Genomic DNA, 18657 nt, shown 5'->3' with positions numbered 1-18657 from the left:
CAACTTGATCAGGCAAATGTTTTCTGATAAACAGTTATATTTTTTAACAGTTATAGTAAAAAAATATAACATAAATATAACAGATAACAGTGATAGTTTTATGTGTAATGTTGTAACGTTCCATTTCAACACACCTACCAAACTCGGATGGCTGCCACATAATGTTTAGTACAGAGACTATTCCTTCATTCAAAGCTGAAACTAGTTCCATTGCTTGTTGCTACGTTCAAGGTGAGATAGTATACACTGGTTCAGTATTATAGCTTGTTCTTTGGTGTATAAAGATTAAGTGTGTGACTTTATTTAAAACAGAAACATTTGGCCTTGAAACGTTGTGAAATGAAATGAAACGTTCCTTTTATGGTGGGCGAAATATGAATTGGCACAGGAAAAGCTGCTATGCTGGTTTGCATAGCAACCAGTTTTCCATTAACTAGCAGACTAACATGTCAGGTGGTGATGTGCTGCTTCTCACAGCAAACTGACTAAATGTATCAAAACCAAACATTTAGGGCTTCAGGGCTGCATCGCAATTAAGAAAACAGTATAATTTAAAGCAGCATTTTGTGAGAATTGGTATGTTTTGCTTCTGGACTGCCCCTACAGTTAAGGAGTGCAATTTCTTTTTACACAACTGTCATAAACACAACTTGTGCTTTAATGTGCATCTGAAATGAAAGAAGCATGTGGTAGATATTACAGCATTTCACACAAATGTGACTTGTGTTACGCAGCATTACGCAGTTCTTTTCGATCTGTTTCTTCTGTTAATTGAAGGCAATTTGCTACATAATGTTGCTTGAGGTTGAGCTTAAAAATTTACTTATAGCTGCCTTCTTATAAGAAGAAATTGCGTAAAGTGTCTGTAGTCCAAATCCTAGTGCCTTCAAAGCCTTCCATGGTCGGGAATCTGAGAGGACAAAGCAATCAGGGTCTTCTTTGCCTGGATGCAACATACAGTGCATCCGGAAAGTATTCACAGCGCTTCACTTTTTCCACATTTTGTTAGGTTACAGCCTTATTCCAAATTGTATTAAATTAATCTCTTTCCTCAAAATTCTACACAAAATACCCCATTATGACCATGTGAAAAAAGTTTTCTTGAGAGTTCTGAAAATTTATTAAAATTAAAAAACAAAGAAATCATATTTACATAAGTATTCACAGCCTTTGCTTAATACTTTGTAGAACCACCCTTGGCAGCAACTACAGCCTCAAGTCTTTTTGAATATGATGCCACAAGCTTGGCACACCTCTCTTTAGGCAGTTTTGCCCATTCTTCTTTGCAGTAGCTCTGAAGCTCCATCAGGTTGGATGGGAGACGTCTGTGCACAGCCATTTTCAGATCTCTCCAGAGATGTTCAATCGGATTCAAGTCTGGGCTCTGGCTGGGCCACTCCAGGACATTCACAGAGTGGTCCTGAAGCCACTCCTTTGAGATCTTGGCTGTGTGCTTCGGATCGTTGTCCTGCTGAAAAATGAACCGTCGCCCCAGTCTGAGGTCAAGAGCGCTATGGAGTAGGTTTTCATCCAGGATGTCTCTGTACATTGCTGCATTCATCTTTCCCTCTATCCTGACTAGTCTGGCAGTTCCTGCAGCTGAAAAACATCCCCATAGCATGATGCTGCCACCACCATGCTTGACTGTAGGGATGGTATTGGCCTTGTGATGAGCAGTGCCTGGTTTCCTCCAAACATGACGCCTGGCATTCACACCAAAGAGTTCAATCTTTGTCTCATCAGACCAGAGAATTTTGTTTCTCATGGTCTGAGAGTTCTTCAGGTGCCTTTTGGCAAATTCCAGACGGGCTGCCTTGTGCCTTTTACTAAGGAGTGGCTTTCGCCTGGCCACTCTGCCATACAGGCCTGATTGGTGGATTGCTGCAGAGATGGTTGTCCTTCTGCAAGGTTCTCCTCTCTCCATGGAGGAACGCTGGAGCTCTGACAGAGTGACCATCGGGTTCTTGGTCACCTCCCTGACCAAGGCCCTTCTCCCCCGATCACTCAATTTAGATGGCCGGCCAGCTCTAGGAAGAGTCCTGGTGGTTCCAAACTTCTTCCATTTACGGATGATGGAGGCCACTGTGCTCATTGGGACCTTCAAAGCAGCAGAAATTTTTCTGTATCCTTCCCCAGATTTGTGCCTCGAGACTATTTTGTCTCGGAGGTCTACAGACAATTCCTTTGACTTCATGCTTGGTGTTTGCGCTCTGACATGCAGTCAACTGTGGGACCTTATATAGACAGGTGTGTGCCTTTCCAAATCATGTCCAATCAACTGGATTTACCACAGGGGGACTCCATTTAAGCTGTAGAAACATCTCAAGGATGATCAGTGGAAACAGGATGCACCTGAGCTCAATTTTGAGCTTCATGGCGAAGGCTGTGAATACTTACGTAAATGTGATTTCTTAGTTTTTTATTTTTAATAAATTTTCAGAACTCTCAAGAAAACTTTTTTCACATGGTCATAATGGGGTATTTTGTGTAGAATTTTGAGGAAAGAGATTAATTTAATACAATTTGGAATAAGGCTGTAACCTAACAAAATGTGGAAAAAGTGAAGCGCTGTGAATACTTTCCGGATGCACTGTACATTGGGAGGAGGGGGGAACCATCCCAAGACATTACACAAAACATCAAGTAATATCAGCTTTAAGGAGGCAGTTATATGAACTTTTTAAAGCTTCAAAACTGTGTTGTTGACAAGATTGGCATACAGAAGTGAGAAATCTTAACTCAGATATTTCAAAAAAAGACGTTACTGTTAGTAGGGTAGCAGATATCACATATCATATCTTCTGAAGCAGAGACTGGTGGTAAAGATAATTTCTTCATCTGGCTGTTCCTCTTTTTCCATTTCCTCATGTGTCTAATGCTTTCTCTCTCCCTTTTTCTCTTTCTCCAGGGAATAATGTGCAAGCCATTGTCTTGTTTACAGGGCAGTCCCATCAAATGGCCTCCAATCAGGGTCAGAACACCCACACGTATGACTGGAAAGCAATATGGACTCCATTGGACACTTCATTAGCCGAAATGAGCATAAGATAATAAAACAAGGCAAGGCTTTGCTCATGCATACAACTACGAATGCAAGACAAATCTCAGATTAGAGGAAATCTTTTGTTTTCTTAATTAAAGTGAATGTGACCGTATCTTCCATCCTGGAGCATGTTATTTTGTCAAGGAGAGGTTAGCAGTGCCAGTAATTTATCTTTTGGTAATTTAGTTATGCAGTCTTAACAACTGTTTAAAACTTTCAAACTGTCTTAGTATCTCAGCAGTGAGAGTGTGTATACAAACACTGTAAAAAAAAACACATAGCATTACAATAAAAGCAAATGCATAGAGTTAGATTGGTTGTTGACTCCGTATACTCACAGATTTGTTCAGTTCCATCAGCAGCTCACCAATTTACTGTAATGAAAAACTGATAAAAATTAGATAAACTAGGTATTGAAGGATACCTGTAAACACTAGGCTTCCTTAATAACAGGATTAAGCTGGCACATCAACACACATAAATTCACTATGTACTTTTTATATGCATTTCATCCAGTGTCAGTGCTTTCTAAACATTTTTGCTTACTTTATTTTATACATTATTTCAGAAAGTCAGTAAATTCACAATGTTACAATTTTATAATGACTGAGGAATGATAGCAAATGTAGATCTGGTCAGTAAGTTCAGTAGATCTGGAGGTCACTGTAAGTTCAGTTTGAATAAACTTACAAAACATAAAAAAGGTCATAAAAGTCATCCAAAACAGGCATAGATCAATAAACTGTATAAACTGTATATTTTAGAATAGCCAAGTTAGAGTCTGAGTTCTCGATAACATTGAGAGTGATCTCAATGTTATTGAAATACCTTGACATTATGTGAAGCAAGTTGTCCAAGCCAGACTTGCCAAATTATACAACTGCTCAGATACAAATCATAACCCGTTGCTTGCCCACTGTTTCAACAATTTTTATAACAAGTAGAGGTGGCAGAAGTACACAAATCCCATACTAAGTAAAAGTACAGTTATTCCAGTCAGAAAATGCAAAAGTTGAAGTATGATTTTTAGTATGATAATTTTTACTCAAGAAAAGTACTAAAAGGTTTTCTGTAAAAGGGATTCTCTTTACACACAAAAGTTTACCACTTTAATTTTCAGGTCACATGATGATAAATGTGGTAATACATGGTCTTCAGCTCTGATATCATAAACATTTGATTAACACTAGTAGTATGTTTCTGTCTTTTTACTTAGACCTTAATTTTAACACATTTACTGATCAAATCAAAGTTCTTATTAAACAAGCAACCCCCCCCCCCATCTGAAATCAACAACCTTTCCACTCCTGTTTAACTGTGTTGGTTTCCAGTTACCTAGTGGTTTTAAGAGACTGGGTTTATCCAGAAAACTGGTATAATGTTAACCTCGGTCAGTGTTGTCCATTCAGATTTGAAAACCTGTTTCTTAGACCACTGAAAACCCCTGTATTCCAACTCCTCTTTTTTTTTTATCAAAATTAAGGAAAGACAGACAGTTGTGAGTGATCCTGTTTTTATTTCTTTAAGACAGTTTGTTATTTTGCTGAGACAAAGGTCCTGGTCATCAGCATAGCAATGAAAGTTGATAACCATGCTTATGAATTATTTTACCCACTGGAAGTATATACAGTAACAGTATAGTATAGTACATAAGGAGTCTTTAGGAGACAGATTTGAGCAGCTGATGCTAAATGCTAAAGTCTCTTTTGTCTTTCCATCTGATCTCATGGTCCTCTAGGTAAAAACAGAGATCTTAAGGAGATCGACATTATGATTTTTCTTTCCTCTGAGCGGCTGTAACAAACATGTGGCTTGGTCGCAAGACAATATCTGCTAGTTCAGGACTAAACAGGTTAACGTGAAACATGTGACCACATGAAAAAAATGTATGCTCACACATTCAGTATCCCATTCTTTAACCAATTGTTAGCCGTAGATCCTGCAGGCTTCTTAAGGAGGACAAACACAACAGTGCCCCTTATTGCTTTGGAAGGAAGGTTAAGTGTACACAGCCTACACATACAGGTCCAAAAAGCGTCATCAGTGGTGTGGTGAGAAAGGTATCTACAAACCGGATTCCAAAAAAGTTGGGACACTAAACAAATTGTGAATAAAAACTAAATGCAATGATGTGGAGATGGCAAATGTCAATATTTTATTCGTAATAGAACACAGATGACAGATCAAAAGTTTAATCTGAGTAAATGTAACATTTTAAAGGAGAAATATTGATTCAAAATTTCATGGCGTCAACAATTCCCAAAAAAGTTGGGACAAGGCCATTTTACCACTGTGTGGCATCCCCCCTTCTTCTTACAACACTCAACAGACGTCTGGGGACAGAGGAGACCAGTTTCTCAAGTTTAGAAATAGGAATGCTCTCCCATTCATGTCTAATACAGGCCTCTAACTGTTCAATCGTGTTGGGCCTTCTTTGTCGCACCTTCCTCTTTATGATGCGCCAAATGTTCTCTATAGGTGAAAGATCTGGACTGCAGGCTGGCCATTTCAGTACCCGGATCCTTCTCCTATGTAGCCATGATGTTGTGATTGCTGCAGAATGTGGTCTGGCATTATCTTGTTGAAAAATGCAGGGTCTTCCCTGAAAGAGATGACGTGTAGATGGGAGCATATGTTGTTCTAGAACCTGAACATAGTTCTCTGCATTAATGGTGCCTTTCCAGACATGCAAGCTGCCCATGCCACAAGCACTCATGAAACCCCATACCATCAGCGATGCAGGCTTCTGAACGGAGCGTTGATAACAACTTGGGTTATCCTTGTCCTCTCTGGTCCGGATGACATGGCGTCCCAGTGTTCCATAAAGAACTTCAAATCGTGACTCATCTGACCTCAGAACAGTCTTCCATTTTGCCACACTCCATTTTAAAAGACCCCTGGCCCAGTGCAAACGTCTGAGCTTGTGGAGCTTGCTTAGAAATGGCTTCCTCTTTGCACTGTAGAGTTTCAGCTGGCAACGGCGGATGGCATGGTGGATTGTGTTCACTGACAATAATTTCTGCAAGTATTCCTGAGCCCATTCTGTTATTTCCTTGACAGTGGCATTCCTGTTTGAGGTGCAGTGACGTTTAAGGGCCTGGAGATCACGAGCATCCAGTAGAGTTTTACGGCCTTGACCCTTACGCACAGCGATTGTTCCAGATTCTCTGAATCTTTTGATGATGTTAAGCATGGTTGATGATGATAACTTAAAAGTCTTTGCTATTTTACATTGGGTAGCACCATTCTGGTATTACTGCATCTTTCTGCGCAACAATGGTGGAATTGGTGATCCTCTTACCATCTTGGCTTCAGAGAGACACTGACACTCTGCGAAGCTCTTTTTATACCCAATCATGTTGTCAATTGACCTAATTAGTGTTAATTGGTCTTCGTTGGCTGTTCGTTATATGCTCAATTTCCTTTTTCCAGCCACTTATAGCTACTTGTCCCTATTTTTTTTGGGATTTGTTGACGCCATGAAATTTTGAATCAACATATTTGTCCTTTAAAATGTTACATTTACTCAGATTAAACTTTTGATCTGTCATCTATGTTCTATTACGAATAAAATATTGACATTTGCCATCTCCACATCATTGCATTCAGTTTTTATTCACAATTTGTTTAGTGTCCCAACTTTTTTGGAATCCAGTTTGTACTAACATAATATACATAACAGATTTTTTTTATAAATAAATAAATAAATGAATGAATAAACAAATAAATACATATTTGTGGATCTCAGAGAAATTCAGTTCTCAAACCGTGTCTCACACTTGTAAATATATATGCTGTTTAAAAAAAAAAAGCTTTGCTTAAACTCTTTTTGGAACACCTAGTCTAAAGGATAATTGTCTTCTTTTTTGAGAAAGGTCAAGAAGCTTATATTTGCTAAGGATGTAAGCTCAGACTAAAGACTGCATCCACAGCACAGTACAGACTGCTCTCTCATCGCAGTACTGGCCAAGTCCAAACGTGGTCCCCCATAAATGGTTTATTTTGAACTAATTACTATTTATCAGTGTATAGACTTTAAAAGACCCAATTGACAGATTAGCTAATGCAAAGAGGGTACATAAAGAGAAACTGAGACTTGTTTAATCAAGGCTGCAACAGAAAACCCCCAAACTGAACTCCCCGATTGTGAAGCTAAAACTGAAACTGAGCCATTGTCATGGTCACAGTCACTCATGAGCAAAGTCAAAGTTAAGCTATCAGAGAAAAGCGCTTTCTTTCGCACTGTACACTGCAGCAAAAAGCACTAAAGATTCAGGCCTAGTGCAGCTCAAAGGACCATTTTGCTGTTTCAAGACTTGCCATTCTGGCCTGAGTCAGTGAATCATTTAGACAATGTTCAAGACCAACATGTGCACACGCACACAAATGGGCACACAAATTGGATGGGCACGTTTTTTCATCTCTCAGAAAATGTGCAAGGCTGAAAAAAAGGTTTTGTTCTTTTTTCTGTTGTTTTTTTTCCCCCTCCACTCTGGCTCATTATTTCTCAGGGTTTAATACATGCTTAATAACAGCTAATAGCGGCACCTCTTTCATGTGTGATGACCACCAAGTAGGAAAAAGCAGCTGAGTGTGGGGGTGTGAGAGTGTGTAAGTGTTGAGACATGGATGTGTCAAGACTTCTGTGTACCATTTCAATAGTGTGTGTGTGTGTGTGTGTGTATATGTCTCAGTTCGACTAAAGGTGAATGTGCATGTGTTCACCTGCTCACTTTAGCGAGAAAGCGTTGCGCTGCTATGATGAGCCATGTGACCTTCCCTTGGTCTCGTTTCCGTGGTGTGCTAAGGCTTGTGCGTCTGCACTCACGAGGCACATGGGCAAAGAAACGAGGGAGCGGACGGATGGGGAGATAAGGCCGGCTACACCACCCTCACATTTATCAACACCTGTTAACACAGAGGAGAGATGCAGAGAGAGAAAGAAAGAGACTGAAAAGAAGAGGGAGGGAACGAGAGAAATGGAGCAGACAAAAAGGGACTGCTGGGACTGTGAAGGAAGAAAAACAGAGCACAGATGATAATAAGAAAAGAGGGACAAACAAAAAGATCAATAGATGGATAATGAAAGTGTGCGAGAGAAAAAGGCCAAACAGCAAAATAGAGAATGTTGTTCGCAAGCCAAAAGGTCGTCACTGTTACAAACCGAACACAAAATCCAGGTCTGTCAGATACATGTTTAATAAATACATATATGGAATGCTTGAACATAACATACAGGAGCTTAGGCAGCCAACACAATGTACACAAAGGCCAATTTAAAAGGACACCAGTTAAGAAGTGCAATACTTTTAAGAGTTCACCTGTATAACTATGTATAATAGTAAACATGCTAATGATTCCAATCTAGTTGACACATTTAATAAACAAACAGCATGATTTGAATAAACAGGTGCTATCCAGACATATCTGATATAAATACACTAATGTAATATTTAAATGCAATAACCATTTGTTTGTCACCAATCAAGAGGAGTATAAAACAGTTTGTTTGTGAGGAAGCTGATTAAAACACAGTTAATCCTAGAGCAAAACTCCAGAGCATCTTTCCTTTTGTGAAGCACTAAAACAGCAGCGAGAAAGATCATTCAGACTGATCCCAGCTCACTTAGAAATGATGGTATTTTGAAACTTTCTGTTATACGATGTGCAGACATTAATAGTGCTGACTATACTAAGTAATCCACCCACTGCCCGTCAACGTTACAATGACAGAGCATGTGACTAATAGTATCACATGTATCGGTTTCTGATGTACTCGCGGTAAATGAGCCGATCTTCTTTGCACAGTGGTCCAATCAGGCCTCGCCCTGCCTCGATGTGTCCCATGAACATGACACGGCTCTCTACATCAACCCGGGGTGGTGACACTTCGTAAATGCTGTCTGCATCAAACGATGACACTGGAACTCTGAAAAGCCAAACAAAAAAAAAAATCAATAAAAAATAAAACTAAATAATACATTGTTAATTAACTATTTGAATAATTTCAGAAACTGTGATTTTAGCAATAATGTACAGCAGAATGCAAAAGTTTGGCCACTTCTGGTCAACATTATCAAGCCTGATGCATTTTTGGAAACAAATCCTCTGGACTGATGGAGAATTAAAATAGAACTTTTTGGCCTTGATTAACAAAGGCATGTCTAAAGAAAAAAGGGAGCAGAATTTCATAAAAAGAACACCTCTCCAACTGGTAAACATGGAGGCAGAGGCTTGGGTTGCAACCAATGGCACAAGGAACATTACACTGATAGAGGTAAGAACGCATTCAATTAAATGCCAGCAGTCTCTAAGTCTCTAAAAACAATGAACACATCAAAATTGATAAGAGAGCTGGGGGTTTTGCCATGGCTCTCACTATACCCCGATCTAAACATCTGAACATTAGAGCCTAGATCGGGCCCAAAAAATCCAGCCCACATTCTGAACGTGCACATTCTGTCCGAGCCCGACCCGGCGCACCCCATAAATTCTCATTATGAGCCCGAGCGGACAAGCAGAGGAGCTCACAAACGCATGGTGTGCAGGTCAGTGCTGTGTGATTATAACATTTTAACTTGTGCAGCTTTTTTACGATCACAGTGTGATTTCTTGCTTTAATATTGGGATTATCACGGCATAGCTTTATATTAAATTAAAAATGGCATTAAAAAAAAAAAAAAAACTTAGGCCTACGCCACAGACCATTTTCTTAAACCTGACCAGAGGAAAGTAGTGGGATATCTCGGCCCGAGTTCGGGTTGGACGTTGGGTCGGGCTTGGGCTCGGGCAGAGAATCCAAACTCTACCAGGGATGCACAATACATACACAATGAATTCATTTGATGTTTCAACCTGTATCATGAGCTTATATGCAATAAGTATATACATGGATGTCAACCTGGTGTAAGGTGTGTTGTAGTGTTTAATATTTAGTGTTTAATACAGCTGCTGCATGTTGTTGTTGAGACACTAACAAACTACAGAAAGCACTGGATGCAGTTATTACACAGATACATATGGTATGTTTTGGTATAAAGAGTTAGGTATGGTATGTTTTTGGTCTGACCAAGATTGCCACTGTCAAACAAAAACTTTGCAGGATAAAGAAAAATTCTCTGAAGTAAAGATTTAATAGAAATGAATGCAGGAACATCCAGCGCAACTCTGTCTGATCTCTTTATTGCCTCTGAGAGCTTAAAAATACAACCTTCCCTTTCCATTCACTGACCACCTGAGTGCTCGCTCATGGCTTCCTGATGACAACACACTCTTTGCACAGGGGCCTTGGAAATGAACAACAGCATACTTAACACACACTGACCACTTACTGAGAACTGTGACAGACCCGGCAAGCCAGGCACACACTTGTGTGTGTGTGCATTTGCGATTACAACACTCACTATTCTGTTTGATATCAGAAACCAAACACAACTGCGGTATTTACTCTGTGTGGCCTACCAGCAAACAATTAAAAAAAAACAAAAAAACACACACACTATTTATGTACACAGTGAAAACTCACTTTCAAAGCTCCACTTGCCACTTATGAAAGAGAAAGCACAGAGAGAAAGAAGTACTTTCCCATAAGTGCACTCTGTCCATCAAACCCTACCCTGCCTCCTCCATCTAGATCAAACACTACAGCTCTATCTGCCAAACACACAGGCTACTCACGTGCTAGCGAATGGAGGCCAGTCCATTCTTATGCCAATTTCTCCAAGCTACAGCTACACATGAGTCAAGCATTGGAGCAGCTTTGATCTGTATTAGTTAAACTGTGTTTGGCTTTATATATGTTCTATGCGTATACTTCACACTATGATATACTTCTGAAAACAAACCAATCTGCATCAAGCCTTGAAAACTGAAACTTGTTTGTTTATAATTGGGGTTGGTGGTGGGGAAGGAGGGTCTGTCATTTAATATTAAATTACATTTGATTATTTTCAGGCTCTTACTTGCATCACTTACTATGTAATTACACAACAGTTTATGTAAAGTGAAAGAAAAACATAGCTTAGCACATAGCTTTAACAAACAGGTCCAGTTTGAAAGTGGAATAGTACTACACAGTATGACAGTATGGGTGATGATGTGGTTTGGGTTATACTTAGGGGAGTAACAGTATGGTTATTACGCCGAACTGTGGCGTTTGTTGCAGTTTGGTACATGCAGTTGCTCAGAGAATACATGCTGCAAACTGTAAGTGAAGCATTCATACAATGGACGAAGATTGACAAACACCATGTGGAGTTCCCTTCCCTTAAACATTAGGCGAACTCTTCCCTTCTCTCTCTCTCTCTCGCCACCACATGTAGAGAGAATGGCTCACATACTGCTACTGACGTTATGGTCACTGGCATTCTGGACATTTTCCATCTCAAGTCAATACATGAAATTATGGTGGATCAGACAGGGACACTATGATGGCGTTACAGGACAGCTGGTGTGTGTGTATGTGTGTGTGTGTGTGGCAATATCAAACATGCTAACGGTTAGATTTTACTGCTTAATTTTACAAAGGTGGGACAAACTCTTATGTTGGTGTCCTGGTGCAATTGGTCCGTCCATCCAGTTTGTTAGAGTAAGTGTGAATGCTGCTATATTTTTAAACTCTGGAGCGTCCCAAACGAGCAGACGAAGCCTGCCTGATCAGTTGAGTCTCTGCCCTTTTCTAAACAAACTCTGGAGTTTAGTACCTACCAACAAAATATTGTACCAACCCTGCCCTCTCACTCCACCAATGTCACGCCGTCCACATCTGCCCGCTTCATCACGGGAGAGTTCTCCACGCAGATCTGTCAACGGTTCGGTGCTTTAACGTCTTCTGTCTGATGCTTTAGTTTAGTGGGGTTGTGTCCCAAACAACGCACCACCACACTACACATGAAAACTAACAACCATTAGAATTGCATTCATTGTGTGTGTGGCCTCATCCCAATGGAATGTTGGAAACATTACATTTTACAGCTTTAAACATATGCAATAAATTAGCATGTATACATTATGGAAATCGTGGCTTAATACTGATAAAGGACACTTGATTTAATAAATCAAGTTTGAGGATCCAGTGGTTAGATATTCATTTAAAAAAGTTTTTTCCTGCTAATTGTAGCGTCGATCGCACAGGACCAGCAGACACACTCATCTTGTGCCGACCTCTACTTGCAGCCTTCTGTAATAAGTGCGTCATACATCACCTTTTCTCCTAATTTTGATTGCAAAGCAAAACTGAAATGCTGTTACCCACCGCCACTGCTATCTGAACTGAACTGAACTGCTGTCACTGGACAGATGACTGTGCTTAGAGGGGAACGCTAGCTGCCAATTCTGTTATGTCAGCTAACAGACACTAGCTCTGACTAGCACAGAGTGATCGGGGGAGAGGGAGGGTTACCCAGAAAGAGTGAGACTTGGACTCCCAGCCCCCGATTGAATCACTGAGGATCAAACCTGTAAAAAAAACTTAACGTAGCTTTTTCATCGATTTTTGAAGCAAATCAATTTCCAGTGTAAGCTTAAAAACAGCAAGTCAGATATCAACATGTCTAACCTGATCGATTGCATCTAGGGTAAGTGATAAATCCCTCAGCTTAACAAGCACAACATATTTCCACTGTTATACCATAATCTAGGTCTTTGTACAGAAGAATGAAGTGTGCATAACCTGTAAAAAAAGTGTCTAAAAAAAGTCCAAAAACATCAAGTAATTCTAAATCATCAAAACAGAGAGTTTTGTTCTAACAGTGATCATCAACTGCAATAGTGAATCCCCCTCAGTTTTTCATTTGATTCCTTCATATATTCTTTACTTATTCAGGTGTACGGAACTTCACCTCATTTACCTCTGAAATAGTTACACACAATGTCATTCATTCTAGATTATTTGGCACACGTGTTTTCTACTACTGGCAAAACAGACAGCTCATTTAGAATAATACGTAATATCAAACCATTTATGAGTGAGTTCCCACTTCCACATTTCAAGGTTAACAGCATATACTTGTTATTTGGAATGTTTGGACACAAGAACTCTGACAGCAAGTCTCTTGCATTAAAAACAAAAGGCCAATGAGTTGCTTTTTGGGGGAATAGCTGGTGCTAGCTGATCAAAAGAGATTAAAACCTTTAATTAATAAGGTTCGGACATAAAATCCGCTGTTAAATAGAGTGGCTGAGCAGCCTTTGTTTGAGGCCCATTTAGCAAGCTTTAATTGAGTAGAGCAACTGATTTTAAAGTGCCTGAGTACAGAGAATGTGCGGACATTAATATTGGAGTGGACAAGTGACAGTAAATATCATCAGTCAGATCAAACATTTTGAACATCATGAACATTTTGGAGATAACAGCAATAGTAAACAGATGTGAGACTCACAGATTGATCGTGTTTTCCAGAATTTTTTGGGGGTCCGTCGATTGGTCTCTCCTCTCTACTTTGTGCTGGTTTTGGCCGAGGTGGGCGAACCTGTGCAGACAGTGGCGTGCATAAATAAACAACACATCATTACATAATTGTTGCGCTTAAAACAACAACAAATATAGCAGTACATGCACAGAATACAGGCAAATAACAAATTTAACTAATATGCCTGACTAATACCTCTAAGTGGCCACAGTGCTCTTATAGAGCTCACTGTTTATGCTTGTGAAGAATCCCTAAATGAATGTGACTGTGAGTACGGTGCTCTTCAAACTTTGCAGGATGTACAGTTCATACTGAATGCACATGGTAAGCCACATACATGTGACAGGCACTAGGAACTTTCAACAAGACACGTGAGTCTCCAGGTAGAGTACATGAGAAAAGGGCTGCCCTGAGAGCATATAGGTATAGAATACAGGGATGAGGATAATATGATTCAGAGGAGAGTTAATCTCAAGATTATACCATCTCTTTTGAGGGAAGTGTGTCAGAACAAAGAAAGTCTAATTTTAGCATTATGATGAAACACCAGTGGCTTCAAAGAGGCTCCTGAAGCTGCCATGGAGAAGGAAATGAGAGAATATAGAAATGTGAGCAGGTTGCTGGAGGGCAGCCATGTGAACTCCTTTTCACCTTGTAGAGCTACAAGCAACCTCACCTAACCCCTAAAAGAGAAATTCCATTTATGTGTATGTGTGCACAGAGGAGGCGTTTGTGTCAGTGCATTTCCAGTCAGTCATGGCTTTAATAACACACAGGACGTGTAAAATAGAAGGCTGGGGCTGCGGACAGTTGGGGCAGACTGTGAACACACTAATCAGAACATGCTGGGAAAGCAAGGTAGTAAACTGGACACCTGCTGCTCTGGCCAGAACATAAGAGTAGAAGAAGAGGAGAGGGGGAAAGAGAGCGAGAGGAACGCAGGATAAACGGATTAGAAAAGAAAGAATGAAATGATCAGTGGTCGATCACATAAAAACCCACAGATAAGCAAGGTCATTAATGTGTGTTATGTTAAGTGTATGAGCTTAATTATCATGTAATTTAATAATAAATATTTATAAAAGCACAGTACTGCGGCACCCTTGTATCTCCATTTTTTTGACATATGTGAATCTGGCAAATGTTCTTTATATTGTGTGAATAGAACCAATAGAAACCAACAGAAATGCTCCAAAGAGACCTGGAACAGAACTGACTTCCATTGACAGAAAGATAGAAAGAAAGAAAGGTTTCTGTAAGGTTAGCATTTTGGAGATATAACATGACAGCAAAAGTTTAGATACCCAATTTCAAACTGAAAAACACTATTGATTCTCTAGGTGAAATAAGTGAATAAGTCCTCTACACTTAAACAAACAACAAAAAATGTAAAGCATAATTTCTATCCATCCATCTTCTTATCAGCAGCTTCCTGGTCAGGAATGCTGTGCCATCATGCTGCCAATATGTTACAAATGTTACATATATTACATGTTGATACATATATACAGCTCCAAAAAAGAGATCACCCTACATCATCAGTTTCTCTGGTTTTAATATTTATAGGCAGTGTGTTTAGGGAAATGACAGCTGCTCAGAAACAACTGCTCAAATAATTCAAAGAAATTATTGAAATTTATACAACACAGTGCTAATATCTGAACTTTGAGAGCATTGAGAAATCACTGTGGTGAAATAACCTTGACAGCCAATCACAGCTTTCCTGTCTTGGCAGGCTCTCCACTAGTCTTTCACATTGCTGCTGGGTGACTTTATGCCAGTCATAGTCTGCAAATTCAGCAAAGTCAGCCTTGGTTGATGAAATGCCAGGAATTAAATGGCTGCCATACACGTAGAGATGAAAATTTAAGAAAAAAAACATTAAGTGGTCTCTTCATTTTCCCCAGAGTTGAATATATACATGAATGTGGCATAACCTTTGTACACACATTGAATGCTTTAAACTGAAATTATTAGGAGGGTAATGGTACGGGCATTAGGGTTCAGCGCACAACATCTTATAAACTATATTGCCAAAAGTATTTGGTCGCCTGCCTTTGCATGCATATGAACTTGAGTGACATCGCAATCTTTAACTATAGGGTTTAATATGATGTCGAGCCACCCTCTGCATCTATAACAGCTTCAGCTCTTCTGGGAAGTCTTTCCACAAGGTTTAGGAGTTTAGTGTTTATGGGAAGTTTTGACCGTTCTTCCAGAAGCTGGCCTGGACCGCAGTCTCCCAAAGGTTTTCAGTCGGGTCAAGGTCAGGACTGTGCAGGCCAGGCAAGTTCTCCTACACCAAACTCATTCATCCATGTCTTTATGGACCTTGCTTTGCTCTGAACTGTGATTTTTATTGACAGTTACAGCACTAGTAATTATCCATTAAAATGTATAAATAATTAAAAAAAAAAAAACACAAAGTATGTTACAAAAGTTTAAGGCTGTGCTTCTACTTGTAAAATATTATACAACAAAATATATAAAAGTACAAAGTAACAAAACCTTCTTGCTGACTAGAATAACAGAGGAACACAGGTTTCGCTGCTGGCTGTGACCAGCATGTCACCTAATGTTATGAAAAACTGATTAGCAAAGAGGAGCATAAAATTGTAGTAAGATTGGATGGTACTGTAGAAAGTCTAATCCAATCTCGTTGCTTCTGGAAAGCCCTTTAGACAGTCTAGAAGCACACAGAAATGGCCTTGTTAAGGGTGGATCTTTTTTGAAGGTTATGCCTGAATACGGTTTTATTTTAGACTTCTTTTGGCAAATACTATACAAGATAAACAATGATGTCTAATACAGTATTTGCCAAGTCTCACACTTGCAATTAGCTCAAAAAATCTATTTTGGGTTTTGCTTTCTCAAACACCTGACACAAACTGTTAGCTAATTATTAAGCCCATCATGAGCTAAATGTGGTGTATTAGAAGAGAGAACGTCACAGTTCAGTGCAGGGATATTTCAGGAAAGACACAGGAAAACAATATGATACTAAATTGTACCCTGAATAGCACCATGTCCAATTTCCACACAATGAGTATCTTTTCATTTTCATATTTAGTTATGAGGTATATTGGGGTATTTAACACAATATTGCTAATTCTCTGCTTTATCTGATATTTGTATGGCTAATTTAATGTTCACCATCACAATTTATTAAGTGTTTGAAATGTTCATGGTATTAGGCAACTGTACATGTACAGGAGGTGGTAAAAGAAAACTGATTATATAATAATGATATACAAAAAAACAATGTGTAAGTATGTTTGTTTATAAGCTAATACAACAAAAAATCTGAGCCTTTTTAATGTTTGCAGACTTTTGCACAGGCCACACACTGATGATTTAGATTTATGTAGGATTTACTGAAAACATCATTTTGGAACTCAGAACTCAGTGGTCACTCCATCTACAGAACCTTGGTCATGCAGATGTCTCCTGTACAACATCCAGAGAATTAAACTCTTCCTCTCTAGAGAAGCCACCCAGGTGCTCGTTCAGTCTCTCGTCACTTCAGGACTTGACTACTGCAATTTTCTTCTGGCTGGTCTCCCTTTGCACACCATCAGGCCCTTGCAACTAATCCAGAATGCAGTGGCACGGGTTGTTTTTACTGGCTTCCTGAAGCTGCTGCCCGCATCAGATTCAAAATCCTGATTCTGGCCTACAAAGCCAAGACTGAACCAGTCCCTCCGTCTTCAAACTTCAAGAACAGCTCGACTTGAACTGCCATCCCTTAAGATCCACGGAAGGCAAGCGCCCAGGTTTTTTTCTGTCCTGGCACCAAAGTGGTGGAACGAGTTTCCCCTGGGTGTCTGAACGGCAGAGTCGATCGCCGTCTTCAAACCCAAACTGAAGACCCACCTCTTCCGAAAGTACTTGGGCGAATAGTGGAGTACTATGGTCTCCATGTTGACTTGTGTTAAGTAGTGTCTAAACATGTGAAGTACCTTTGAATTTTTTGACTATTCACACTAGCTATGGTTATTCTTGAGTAGCACTTGGATAAGATAAGAGCGTCTGCTAAATGTCACAAATGTAAATGTTTTATTAGCTACAATTTGTTGATTCTAACTAGCGCAGCTCAGGACTTGGACCATCCACCGCCAACCGGAGAAATCCTCATTCAAGCAGCCTTCAGACAGGTAGGTGCTTGGTGGCTTCTGTCAGTATGTAAGGGTAGCCGTTGTGCCTCAAGTTCACCTTGGCACGGATCATTGTCATTGTGTTTTGGATCATTGTCCTGCTGCAGAACCCAAGTGTGCTTTAGCTTGAGGCCTCGAACACATGGCCGGACATTCTCCTTCAGAATTTACCACAGCAAGTCTTCCAGGTCCTGAAGCAGCAAAACAGCCCCAGGCCATCACACGACCACCACAATATTTTACTGTTGGTATGATGTTCCTTTTCTGAAATGCTGTGTACAAAAAGTTCATTTCTGTCTCGTTAGTGCACAGAGCATTTTCCCAAAAGTCTTGGGGATCATCAAGATGTTTTCTGCCAAAACCGAGACAAGCCTTTGTGTTCTTCTTGCTCAGTAGTGGTTTCTGTCTTGAAACTCAATACCATGCAGGTAATTTTTGCCATGTCTCTTTGTTATGGTGGAGGCATGAACACTGACACTGAACTGAGGCAAGTGAGGCCTGCAGTTCTTTGGATGTTGTTGTGGGGTCTTTTGTGACCTCTTTTAAAAGTCGTCGCTGCGCTCTTGGGGTAATTTTGGTCGGGTGGCCACTCCTTGGAAGGTTCACCACTGTTCCATGTTTTCAACCTTTGTGATTAATGGCTCTTACTGTTGTTCGCTGGAGTCCCAAAGCTGTAGAATTGGCTTTATAACCTTTTCCAGACTCATAGATCTCAATTACTTTGTATCTCATTTGTTTCTGAATTTCTTTGGATCGAACCACAATGTCTAGCTTTTGAGGAACTTTTGGTCTACTTCACTTTGTCAGGCAGGTCCCACTTAAATGGTTTATTGATTGACAACAGGTGTGGCAGTAAACAGGCCTGTGTTTGGCTAGAAAAATTGAACTTAGCTTTCCAAAGATGTGATAAACCACAGTTAATTTATGTTTAAACATGAGGGGGCAATCACTTTTTCACACAGGGCCATGTAAGTTTGGATTTTTAAAAAACCTTAATTTTAAAAACTGCATTTTGTGCTTATTTGTGTTATCTTTGTGCAATATTTACATT

General features: G+C 39.8%; 1 protein-coding gene across 2 annotated transcripts in view; it reads right to left on the bottom strand.

The window, feature by feature from the left end:
- Window positions 1-8226: 8226 nt before the first annotated feature.
- The window catches only part of fig4a (FIG4 phosphoinositide 5-phosphatase a), a 72857-nt gene continuing 62426 nt past the window's right edge, over window positions 8227-18657 (bottom strand). For both annotated transcript variants that reach the window (XM_072679546.1, XM_072679553.1), the window contains 2 exons: window positions 13423-13512; window positions 8227-8972 (listed from right to left, as the gene is read on the bottom strand). In XM_072679546.1, the coding sequence (XP_072535647.1) occupies window positions 8795-8972; window positions 13423-13512 (268 nt within the window). In that variant the 3' untranslated portion in view covers window positions 8227-8794. The remainder of the gene's footprint in view (window positions 8973-13422; window positions 13513-18657) is intronic.

Source organism: Salminus brasiliensis, chromosome 1, assembly GCF_030463535.1.
Source record: "Salminus brasiliensis chromosome 1, fSalBra1.hap2, whole genome shotgun sequence".
NCBI classification, from domain to species: domain Eukaryota; kingdom Metazoa; phylum Chordata; class Actinopteri; order Characiformes; family Bryconidae; genus Salminus; species Salminus brasiliensis.
The sequence above is the reverse complement of the archived record's forward strand: the minus strand, read 5'-3'. Positions and strand labels throughout refer to the sequence as shown.